Below are 12,868 nucleotides of genomic sequence, written 5' to 3'. Positions count from 1 at the left end.
ATGAGGATGAAAGTGAAAACTTACAGAGTGTTTACTATGTGCCAGCAATGTTCTGAATATACCATCTATTTTAATACTCCCAATAATCCGATGAAGCATGTAAAATTATTAATCTCTGTTTGATGGATAAGCAAACAGGTCATACAGTTGGTATGGCAGACCTGGGTTTTGAAATTCTAATCTATTCTAAACAATGTAGCTGTTTACCACTACATTAAACTGTTTGTAAAGCCAGCATCTTTCTTTATATATAGCCAGCTAGAAAATACAATGAAATAAAATATCCTAATAATAATGGCAAGAGAAAGGTTAAAATAGTAATAAGCCAAACAAGAAACACATAAGAAATAAAACACCATAGAGAAACTACAAGACATGAATACATAGAAAGGCATATCCTAATTTTGGAAAATATAAAACTCATTACTGTACATCAATTTTTTCTACTTTTTACAAACTTAATCACAACATAAATACCAAAATGAGATTTTTCCCAGGGGAGGAGGGAAAACGACAAGCCAATTCTACAATTCATGTAGAAACACAGTGCCAAACGTATGATATAGTTATAATTTTAATAATCTCTTGGTACTAGTACTGGGAAAGAAAGAAACTGAAACAGATGAATATAACTGAAAATAGGATTTGGAAATGGGTAAAAGTACATGTGGGAATCTAGTTTTCCATAAGAGGGCTATTTGAATTCACTGGGAACCATTTAGTTTATTCAAGAAAACAAACATTAATCTTAAACTATTTCAAGTATCTATTTAATAAGCATGAAAGTTTAAAATGCATTAATTAAACGAAGTATGTCAGGATTCTAATCTATTCTTTGCTAATGTTTGTTTTACTTAATTTCTATAGGATTTAGGAGCTGCTGCTGCTGCTGCTAAGTCGCTTCAGTCGTATCCGACTCTGTGCGACCCCATGGACTGCAGCCTACCAGGCCCTGCCGTCCCTGGGATTTTCCAGGCAAGAACACTGGAGTGGGTTGCCATTGCCTTCTCCGGATTTAGGAGCAGTAACCTATAATTCACATAGACATATCTGGAATAATTCCAGTTTAGTTGCTCATTTTGGCTTTGGGGAGAAATGAAGAAACAAATAAACTTTAACATTAATTCTCTAGGCGATATGAGAATATTTCAGATAAAAGCTGCCTTTTCTTTTTCATTATTCACCTTTATTTGTTAGCACATATACAAATTGGGTTTAACAAACTGAAATTTTGGTAGTATATATCATATAACAAGGCTTGTTTATTTATTTTGCATACTTTATAGGATATCCTGGAAGGATAGCTGAAAAAAAAACAAGATATTTAAACCCTGGGATTGTGAAAATCATTAGACTCACAGAATCCTGTATGTGTCTCTTGTTGCTAGCCCTTCTGTAGAATAGCGCCAGAATCCGTTTCTCTTTAAATGCCATGGAATGTCACTGATACATGAAATGACATCCCTGGACTTTGAGTATGCATAAGAAAGATCTCAGTGCAAGAACCCAGATATTCATTAGCAAGTTGGAATTGTGCTACCTGTGCCCAACAGTCTTCATGAAGAAAATATATTCGATAGACTTAACTAGTGAAAAAACACTGCTTTAGGAACTGTCTCAAATCCATACTGAACTAAATCAAACTGCAAAGGAACAAAAACCGTCACCAGCATAACCTTCCTGTCAACTGCAATGTAGATATGCTAATGCCATGTCAAAGTCTCACCTTGATGTCTGTGGGGAAGTGTGCCGTGGCTCAGATCAGTCCAGCTGCTGGCCTGGGCCTATTCTAAACAGGATATTCTATCCTAAGTCATGACAAGTGTTATTTTCACCAAAGATGACAAGACTTCTTATTTATTTTCTTCTTTTGTGTTTTCTATCAAAAACTCCATCCTCAATACCCTCCTATCCCAAACTTGTAAACATCTCTTTTCCTTCCCAAGATCCAACCCTACAATCCAACCTTCCTCGGTACAGTACACTCGAGAAATCTAGTGCTCCTTCAGTCATTATTTGATTCTTGTCTGGCTCTGGGCATTTTTCTGCCCTTGTTTCACTCACTGAATTAAGAGGGCACTGCTCCATTCAGAACAGACTGTGAACACCGAAGTATCTACAGTCAGAAAAGTGGCATTTACTAATTTAATGATTTAGCAAAAGAAGACCCAGGGATTTCTATAACTCAGAAGAAGATATATCTTTAATATGCAACTGGAATTTTGATTTCTCACACTTCACAAAAAAGGGGCAGCAGTAAATGTTGAAGATATTCAATATGTAAATATTTCAAGTTTTAGACTGCTGCAGTGAAGCAAATGGAGTTTTAAAATGAGAAAAAATATGAACGGTCAATGACAGAAAGCAATGGCAAACATGTACCACTAAAATGATCAGTAAAATGTATGCTATGAAGGATAAGTAGATGCAGTTAACATGCCTGATGAATAATGAGTTGTGGATTAATGCTTTGTTCAACTGAGAGTTCACTAGTAAAACCTTATTTGTGGTAATTACTTCAACTAAATACATGTATATTGAGAGCACACTATTTCCTGGCCATTGAACTGGGCCCTGGGGATCTTTAACGCACACGTAAATTATCAGAGATGTATCTTATTATTTCATTTCTTAAGAGGTTACGATGCATCAAGCATTATACTAAGCAACGGGAACACAAAAATCATTAAGATGCAGTTCTTACTCTTCACGAATTTAGTTTAATAAAGGAAATATAGGCACATATAGAGACTGAATAATCTGGCACCCTCATGATCATGCTAAATGGATTAAAATATAGTGTTAGGCTATTATAAATGACTAACAAGATAAATTATAGGTACAGAAAACAATCAGCTATATTAATAAACCCTAAAGAAAAACAAATACCATGGATTTCAAAAATAGGAAGCCTTTACCTATTACACTTCATTTTCCTTATTATGTTAATAGATATAGCTTTGCCATGTAATTTTAATCCAGCCAGTCCTAAGTGTCGGACTCTGACAGACTACTCATGAGAAGTTCACTTCCTTAACCTCAGAAACAAGTTCTCATTAGCTCTATCCAATCTGGAGGAGTTCTCTCTTTGACTAACAGAAGGAAAAGTCTGACTTAGCTTAGAGAGGGATCAAAGATATTCTCCCTCTGAGCATCGGCTCTGTTTAGGAATGACTGTTCTTATCAAGATTCCCCTTTTAACATTAGAGAGACTTCAGAAGTCTTGCTGAAATTGTTTTTGTCCTCTCACCTAACCAAGATATTTCTTGCCAAGTACTCTGAGCTTCCCCTAATACAATTCTTCTCTGTATAAAGTCTCATAATTAATTAAAATACAGTACTAATGAAACCAACTTAGAGTTTAAGAATATGCTTCCCTGGTTTTGCCACTTCTTTTGGATTTACTTTTCCCGTTCCCTCCTTCAGCAACTTACAGCTGCATTTATAAATATGAAGTCATACATTTTTCCTCATGATGTTTACTACAGAGTAATTTTTGGGAGCACTAAATTCACTTAAATAAAATGTAACAATTAAATACAACTTGCACACACACAATACCATGATATCAATAGTTAACAAGAAGAAATGATCTTTGGTAGGTTTAGACTATAGAATTCAAGAAAGGTATGTTCAAACTAAAAGGATATTAAATGTATAAGCAGAAAAACTGTAATGAGTAATTTAAATTTTAATTTCAAATCTGTGTATTTAAGAACTCCTTTATTTTACTGTGAATAATTTCAACGACCCAGTTTCTTTCAACTCTTTACATACTTAATATTCACAAAGTCACAATACATGTGTTATAAAATTTTAGCCTCTGCATAACCTAACACTTCAGAACATTAATGGTGGAACTCCATAGTGTTGCAAGTTCCCTCCTTAGCAGAGGAAATGTGGTCTCTTCCAGTGAACCTGCTCTTTACCAAAGCAGAGTATGCTTTGGAAAAAGTAAGTAAAGCAAAATTAGGTGAATATGGAACATTATTTTTATTTTCCATAAATCTTTAGAATGGTGTTGAGATTTCTCATGGTGATAAAAAAGAAATTATCTTCTTTACTTATATAAACTCTATCAATCTTCCAAAAGCTAGCTGAAATAAAATGACTTGATAGGGACAATAAATCAATATCTAATATACATAAGGGATCATGTAAGTGGTTAAGAGAAATATCTACTTGTGCTGTACTAATAGGTTCTGATTATTTTCTAGATACTCTAGAATTTTTATTGGAAATGTATTCTTTATTTGAAGAGTAAAAAAGAAGTTGTTTATTTTATTTTTTGGTTTATTTTTAACTTCTACATAGTAAGAAAACTGTTTTTATTTCTATTACTTTCTTTTTTATTTTATTTTTTTTCTATTACTTTTTGCCAGCCCAAGAGGTGGCAAGAATACACAGAAGAACTATATAAAAAAGGTCTTAATGACCTGGATAACCACGAGGAGGCTCAGATGGTAAAGACTGCCTGCAATGCAGGAGATGCGGGTTCAATGCCTGGGTCAGGAAGATCCCCTGGAGGAGGGAACGGCTAGAGAATTCCATGGACAGAGGAACCTGGCAGGCTACAGTCCAGAGGTTGCAGAGTTAGACATGACTGAGCAACTGACACTTTCTTTCACACACTCTCTCTTTTGTACCTCACATTCATGAGTCAGCAATATCTGTTGGTTTTTCTTTAAAAATTAATACTTACTATTGTAATAGTAAGTTTGTATATCTTTAAAGGACAGAACAGCCTGGTAAGCTAAAGTCCATGGGTTTGCAAAAGAGTCAGACACCACTGAGTGACTAAACAACAAAAACAACAACACTCTTCTCATTCCATTCTATGTATAGTATCCTTACTGTTCCTCTAACATTCAAAGCAATGCTACTACCTTGCACTTGCAAGATGGAACATTTTTCCTCTGGAAATATATAGAGCTCACTCTCTCACTTCTTTTAGGTTCTCTTCCCAAATGTCTCCTTATTAGATAGATTTTCTTTGCTGTTACTGCTGCTGCTAAGTCGCTTCAGTCGTGTCCGACTCTGTGCGACCCCATAGACGGCAGCCCACCAGACTCCCCCGTCCCTGGGATTCTCCAGGCAAGAACACTGGAGTGGGTTGGGGTTGCCATTTCCTTCTCCAATGCATGAAGGTGAAAAGTGAAAGGGAAGTTGCTCAGTCATGTATGACTCTTCACGACCCTATGGACTGCAGCCTACCAGGCTCCTCCGTCTATGGGACTTTCCAGGCAAGAGTACTGGAGTGGGTTGCCATTGCCTTCTCTGAGATTTTCTTTGAGTCTCTCACATAAAATGGTAACTCTTCTCTAATGTTCTCCAGACTCCCACTTCTTGGCATTTTCCATTGTCCTTTTCCTCTTCTCCTTTTAAAAAATGAAATATAGCTGGAATACAATATTATATTGGATTAAGGTGTACTAGACAGTGATTTGACATTTGTAGACATTATGAAATGATCAGTACCATAAGTCTGTGAATTGAAACTCGTTCAGTCATATCCAACTCTTTGTGACCCCAAGGACTATACAATCCACGGAATTCTCCAGTCCAGAATACTGGAGTGGGTAGCCTTTCCCTTCTCCAGGGGATCTTCCCAACCCAGGGATGGAACCTAGGTCTCCTGCTTTACCAGCTGAGCCACAAGGGAATCCAAGAATACTGGAGTGGGTAGCCTAACCCTTCTGCAGGGGATCTTGCCGATTGAGGAACTGAACCAGGGTCTCCTGCCTTGCAGGCGGATTCTTTACCAACTGAGCTATCAGGGAAGACCATAAGTCTACTAGCCATCTAACCCTATACAAAGTTATAACAATATTATTGACCACATTCCTTATACTGTGTATTATATCTCCATGGTTTATTTATTTTATAAATGGAGGTCTTTATCTTTTCATCTTCTTCACCTATTTTACACACACCCCTCTGCCACATCCTTCTCCCTCAGGCAACTACCTGTTTCTTCTCTGTATCTGTAAGTACGGTCTCACTTTGTTCTGTTATTTTTTTGTCTTTTAGATTCAACAAATAAGTGAGATAATATGATATTTTTCTTTCTCTGATTTATTTCACTGACCAAAATACCCTCAAGTTTCATCCATGTTGTTGCAAATGGCAAGATTTCAATATTTTTTGTCTCAGTAATACTGCGTTGTGTGTGTATGAAAATACCACATCTTTATCCATGTATCTATTGATGGACACTTAGGTTGCCTCCATATCTTGGTTACTATAAATAATGCCGCTATGAACACTGATGTGTAGATATTTTTTTCAAATTAATTTTGCTTTCTTCAGGTAAACACCCAGAAGTGAAACTGCCATAGATCATATGGCCGTTCTATTTTTAATTTTTTGAGGAACCTTTCTGTTGTTTTCCACAGTGGCTGGTCCAATTTACATCTCACCAACAGTGCACACAGGTTCCCTTTCTCCACATTTTTGCCAATTAATTATTTGTTGTCTTTTTGACGATAGCAATTCTAACAGTATGCTGCTGCTGCTGCTAAGTCGCCAGTATGAGTGCATATCAAATTGGGGTTCTGATTTACAGTTCCCTGATGATTGGTGATGTTGATCATGTATTTGTTAGCCATCTGTATGCCTTTGGAAGGGCTTCCCTGGTAGCTCTGACAATAAAGAATCTTCCTGCAGTGTGGGAGGCCCAGGTTCAATCCCTGGGTCAGGAAAATCCCCTGGAGAAGGGAATGGCAATACATTCCAGTATTCTTGCCTAGAGTATTCCATGGATAGAGGAGGCTGATGGGCTAAAGTCAATGGAGTCGCAAAGAGTCAGACATGACTAAGCAACTAACATATACTTTATGGCTTTGGAAAATGTCTATTCAGGTCCTCTGCCCATTTCTTAATCGGGTTGTATGTTCTTTGATTTTGAGTTGTATGAGTTCTTAGTGTAATTTGGATGTTAACCCCTTACTGAATATATAGTTTGCAAATATCTTCTCCCATTCATAAGACTGACTGCCTTTCCATCTTATTGATAGTTTTTTTTGTTGTATAACAATTTTTCAGTTTGATGCAGTCCCATTTATTTTTTTCTTATTGTTTAATTTCCACAATGGCACCTAAATGCCACTAAATGTTCGACAACAGATGGATGGATAAAGAAAGTGTCGTGTATACGTATATGATGGAATATTACTCAACCATTAAAAAAGAAATCCTGCCATTTGTAACAACATGGATAATCCATAGGATATTATGCTAAGTGAAATAAGTTAGACAGATAAAGACAAATACCACATGATCTTACTTATATGTAGACTCTAGAAAACACACTAAATGTTTACTTTTTTTGCTTACTGTCGGTATATCCTTCACTAAATGCAAATTTTGAATGTAGGTACTCTTAATTCAGTAACTTGAATGACATCTGTTTAACAATATGTATTCAGACATATTGTTGAAAAACAATGCATTTTTACACTATTCATTATATTTTTCTTTATGGTTGAAATATAAAAAGAATGAAATAAATTCTAAACAAAAGTGAACCAAAACTTGAATATTCTTCAGATAGCAACATTTTATGTAAATAATACATTTTTCTCTTTCATTCTTAGTATCGTGTTGGGAATAATATATCAGATTTATGAGTATACAAAAAAAGTTAGTTTTGTATTACAAAGTTTTAGCAAATTGACCCAGTACTCTGACACTTATCATAATTAGCAACATATTAAGGGACTTGGGGTTTAGTGACATTCAAACTATTAAACACTTTAAACAAAAATCTCATGTCAGATGAGAATGTAAGAGCAAAGATTTAAAACCACTTATTCAAATTTAAAATAAACAGTAATTTTCCTTAGTAAAATTTCACTTAATCACAAAATGGAAGTTTCACATTACTTGAGCTGTCACTCTTCCTTTTTGAGCTTTTAAAATCAACTATTTCTCAATCGTTTTGTTTCATTGAGGAATTAAAATGTAGTGGACAAATAGCATAGAATATGAGTGACACCAGTGAGAATGGCAAAGTAAGAATCTCAGAAAAGCCGCTCCTTCAAAACACAATGAGAATACTGGCACAGATTATCAAAATAAACTTTTTAGAATTCTGGAAGTTTAACAAAGGTCTGTCTGCTGCAATCTATAGAGTATGTAGTCAAAAGAAACATCTGAATTTCAGTAAGAATGTAAGATTTGTGGAGTTTTAATTTTCCCTACTCTCATTTCCCTCTCCTCAGTTCCACAGTCACCTTAAAAACCAACAGTCTCACAAACCAGAAATCTAGCAACCACTGGACTGGACAGAATGGTTTTAGAGCTCCCAAAAAGTGTCATTTCAGCAGGTTATGATTACTTGACCTATCTTCCAGTTTCCTAGAAACCTCTCCTTACAATGCTTGCCTTTATTTGACCTGATTCACAACCCTCTCCGTACAAAGAGACACTTCTCTGAAGATATCTGTCAAAAAGAGTCAGCAGCAACTGTTTAATACTGTGGCTGCCTGAAGTAGCCATAACAGTAGGAGCAAAGAATAAGCTGACAATAAAAATAAAAACACTAAAATTAAAAGCTGAGGAATTCAATGTCCACAGGGGAATTTGAAAGTGCTAACAGAATCCTGGGAATCTAGAAGTCTATCTATGCACACACAGGATGTTTGCATGCATAGGAAAGACCTGAGAAGGCCTTAACTAAGCTCTCACCTTTGGTTGGCCTCAAGACCTGAACCAGTTGTATGAATACAACATCCTAGAAGAGAGCTATGTTAAAAGAACATAAGTGATTATTGTATTATGAACAATAAAGATGCTAAAGTGTATTAATATAATATCCATCTTCTTTTACAGTTTATAAATTAAGTCAAGCAAATACATACCAGATCTGTTTTTGGAGGATCTGGACACTCAGTGGGGAAATAAGGTGTTGAACTTCTGACTCCACTGCTATCAGATGTTGGCTTTGGAGGTTGAGCATGCTGCCTATAAGTAGCACTTTTAGGAGTCCAACAAAACAGGTTGATTGATTCTCGCACACAGCGTTCAATGTCAATTTCTAGATAGAAAAAAATATTAAAAAAAGCAAATATAGAAGCTATTGCTCTCTTTCTGTAAGAAACACAAGTTGTCCTAAATACATATGTACAAATATGGCTAAAATGAAAACTAATTAGAAAAGAGGTCAGTAAAAAGTAATATGGATGTTAATCAACATATGATTAGAATGATAGAGGATATCTGGTATTATTATGTAGACACATGATACATATATAGAATATATTTCAGTATATCATTATTCAAAAAGTTAAATATATTAATCATACATTCTTGTTAGAGAATCTGCTTCTTTAACTTTAATAATATTTTTACTTTCTCAAATTAAAAAATAAAGGTTGAGTAGAAAGAAGTTGGAATTTGGGAGTGGACAAACAAAAGATTCAGATGTTAATATACCATGATTTCAAGTAAAGTGTACTAACAGTTTCACTTCCACTTATTACAGAAGATATAAAATAATCAGGACAAAAATTAATCAAAATCTAAATTCAGTATTTATCCCCTTTTAAAAAGAATTTCTTGATTTAAGTGCAGAAAAGTTTAAGTGAGGTATCACATATAGAGAAATAAAATGCACCCAATTAAAAATGATAGAAAATTTTTTCAAAGAAAATTTTCTTTTCTTTTTCTGATCTGAAAGAAATTTAAACACCTTTGATACAGAGGTAATATACATAGGAAATTTATTACAATGCTAAATTATTGTGTGTGTGTGTCAATAAGACTGCAACCCATGAGGAGATTAATATTAACATTTCTGATGGAGAGTAAAGCTGTAACTCTATGGGGAAATGGAGTTATCACAGAAAGGCAGTAGAAATTGAAGAATTTGGCTAGGATGAAAGAGTTTAGCATGGACCAGCTTTTTCCTTTCTATATTCCTAATATAGTAAAAGGTAGTTATCATCATTTCCTCTGTAAAAGTCCAATTGTGTCCATTCAGATAAGCAATGGAGAAAAATACATCAAATCCCTTACAGAGGGATAAGGTCCCTATTTCCCTTTTTGGAATGAAGTGCTTACATATAAAGGAAAAAGGAAATAGGCACTTAAATTGATTCTGTGAATGGTTCATGAGTCATGCCTTTATAGAACTGTCTGCTTTTATAAGGTGGAAAACTCTTAGAGAAGGGCAGAGAAATGGACACTTATTGAACATCTATTATGTGACAGGTGTTGTATACTTTCACTAAGCTCATTTAATTTAGTGGTTCAGGTAGACAGGAAATGCAATCCCCTGATTTCTGTTGAAGATGAAGAAATTAACACATAATGAAGTTAAGTGATTGAATGTGTTAACTGTTGTTACCACCAGTAGAATCTCTGAAGTTACTATAGGATTATAAGGCATCTTTCACTTCCCAATTTATTTAGATTTGGGAAACAATAGCCAGCAGCTCTAGAAAGACCAGTTACTCAATTAAACATTGCTTTATCTGCTCTTAGTGATGCTTGCCAACTTCACAGTTGGTTACTTCCATTGCTGCACAAAGAGGTCAGATTTCATCACCACCTATGCTTTATATTCCTAACACAAACCTAACACCTATGCTTTATATTCCTAACACAAAATCTATAAAACAAGAGTTAAACATGTTTTGAAGCGTGGGCCCATTTATTTGAGAAATTGTCAATAGGAAATGTATTCTTCTAAAAAGCTCTTTAACATCATCAACTTAATATTCCACAAAGAGAAGAATACAAACACCAATGAGAAGAAAAATAAAAGTTCAGATACATTCCTCTACTCCACTTGAGACAGAAGAGATATGTTCAATTTATTTTAAAACATTTCCAATTAATATCATTAAGTTAAAAACTTGCAGCTAAAGAGAGAAAACTCTGTCATCTTAAAAAAAAGTTTATCTACTTCACACTGTTTAATTTCCAAAGGAAAAGAATTTTGGACCATAAATTTTGCATCTGTAGTGCTCAAATCAGTTTGATACATCTGTCACCCATTAAAAGCTTGAGGTCAAGTTACTGATGCAGATGAGAGGTTGTAGTTCAGTCCTTAAATCACTGGTATGGAAAAGTCGTTTATATCTGCTTCCAAAACACCCTACCAATACCATAAAAGGTTTACAGGGAATCGTGAGAATTCACTGGCATCCACCCCAATTTGAGCCTGATTATTACTACTGGCAAATATCCCATTCTCCATTCTCTTGACCCATGTCATCCTTCCATCTCAAAATCCTTCCAAAGTACTTTATCATAACCAAAATATTATGAAAAGTACTTTATAAACTGTACATTAAAATATGCAATTATTCTTTTAAAAATAACCTCTCATCCCAGAGCACTACTACATTCTACCTTGCATTCTCATTTTGATATAATGCATTTGTGAAAAAGTATGCACCCTGGATTATGCTTTCCCAGGTTTGATTCCAAGCTCCATGAGGTACACTCAGAAAAATAACTTTTGTAAATCATAGTTTACCTATCTTATCCATTACTATTGTTCACTCTCATAAATACTAAACTATTTTTAAAATTATAAAATGCAACTCATGTTACATTTGGGCAAGGGTAAGTGGAAAAGATCTCTCTCCTGAAGCCCTCCATTCTTTTGCTTTAATGAGTATGAACTGCTTTTCAGATAGAGTGAACAGCTGTTTACATGGCACTTCTCTTTACCATCACCTAATTCCCTCTATATTTGATCCCTAATTTGGGCACTAAGATATTATTTCCTCCCTTTTGATTTACTGCATCATTTTGGTGGAACACATTTCCCAGTAATTTTTAAGAAAGGATGCACAGAAAGCAAATTATTTTGGAATTGTCCATGTTTTTAATATATTTATTCTGCCTCTGACTGATAGTTGGTCTAGTCATAAGATTCTAGGATTGATTTATTTTTCTTCAGAGTTATGTAAGGCAAGTGCTCTCTATATTGTCTTTCTTCTGAGGAATTTGATGCAATTTTAAGATCACATATATGTGATTTTCTTCTTTTCTGTAAACTTTTAGGAGTTCTGGTGTTCTGAAATTTCATAATGATGGTCTTATTATAATCCTTCAGTTGCAGAAAAAGTTATTGTGTAATATCTATAATAATTTCTCATTTTTTTCCTTCTCTCTTCTTTCATTAGAAGAGTCCTGAACATCCTGAATAGATTTTCTAATAATTTTGCCCTTTCCTCTTACTTTCCATCTGTATTTTTCTTGTATTCTCTGAGGGCTTTCTTAAGCTTTATCACCCAACTCTTTCATATAAAGCTGAATGCATTTCCACATCATTTTTAATTTCCAGTAAGTCTTTTTTGTCATATTAATACTTTAAAATATCCTGGATTTTCATAGCTATTTTATCTTCTCATAATTGCTTTTCTGAGGATATTCCTTTATTCAGTAGGTGCTATTCTGTGTTTTTTAGCTGGAGACTTTCCCCAGAGGTTTGGTGGTATTTAAAAGAACAGCACTAAATATTATATTGGAAGTTCTGAATATGTGGGCAAGGCTTTGTTACTGGTGGATTCACTATAGGTAACTTGGGGATATGGTCATTTGTTAGAAGATCCCCAAAAGTAAGGTATTGCTCTTTTGGGGAACATTACATTTCTCCAGAGAATTATTCTTTAACCTGTCTAAACTAATCCTTGCCAGTATTCTAGGAACTGACCATGGAGAAGACTGGATATTGTAACTGTAGACATTTCCTCTCTCTGGCTCTTGGCTATGCTGCTGATTCTGAGTTTTAAGTCTTTTACGATTCTGCTACTCCAAAGAATGTACCTCCAAATTTACTGTTTCTATGGTCATGTTTTGTAAAATTTGCAAAAGTAAAAATATTTAAATCACAATCAGTGAAAACTTGTCT

The 12,868-nt window shown here is 34.7% G+C and overlaps 1 protein-coding gene across 1 annotated transcript in view; it reads right to left on the bottom strand.

Annotated features, from left to right (window-relative positions):
- Positions 1 to 12,868, bottom strand: part of TBCK (TBC1 domain containing kinase) — a 199,345-nt gene that overhangs the window by 67,417 nt on the left and 119,060 nt on the right. The window contains exon 22 of the mRNA XM_045166312.1: positions 8,862 to 9,037. Within this exon, the coding sequence (XP_045022247.1) occupies positions 8,862 to 9,037 (176 nt within the window). The remainder of the gene's footprint in view (positions 1 to 8,861; positions 9,038 to 12,868) is intronic.

Source organism: Bubalus bubalis, chromosome 7 (assembly GCF_019923935.1).
Source record: "Bubalus bubalis isolate 160015118507 breed Murrah chromosome 7, NDDB_SH_1, whole genome shotgun sequence".
NCBI classification, from domain to species: Eukaryota; Metazoa; Chordata; class Mammalia; order Artiodactyla; family Bovidae; genus Bubalus; species Bubalus bubalis.
The sequence above is the reverse complement of the archived record's forward strand: the minus strand, read 5'-3'. Positions and strand labels throughout refer to the sequence as shown.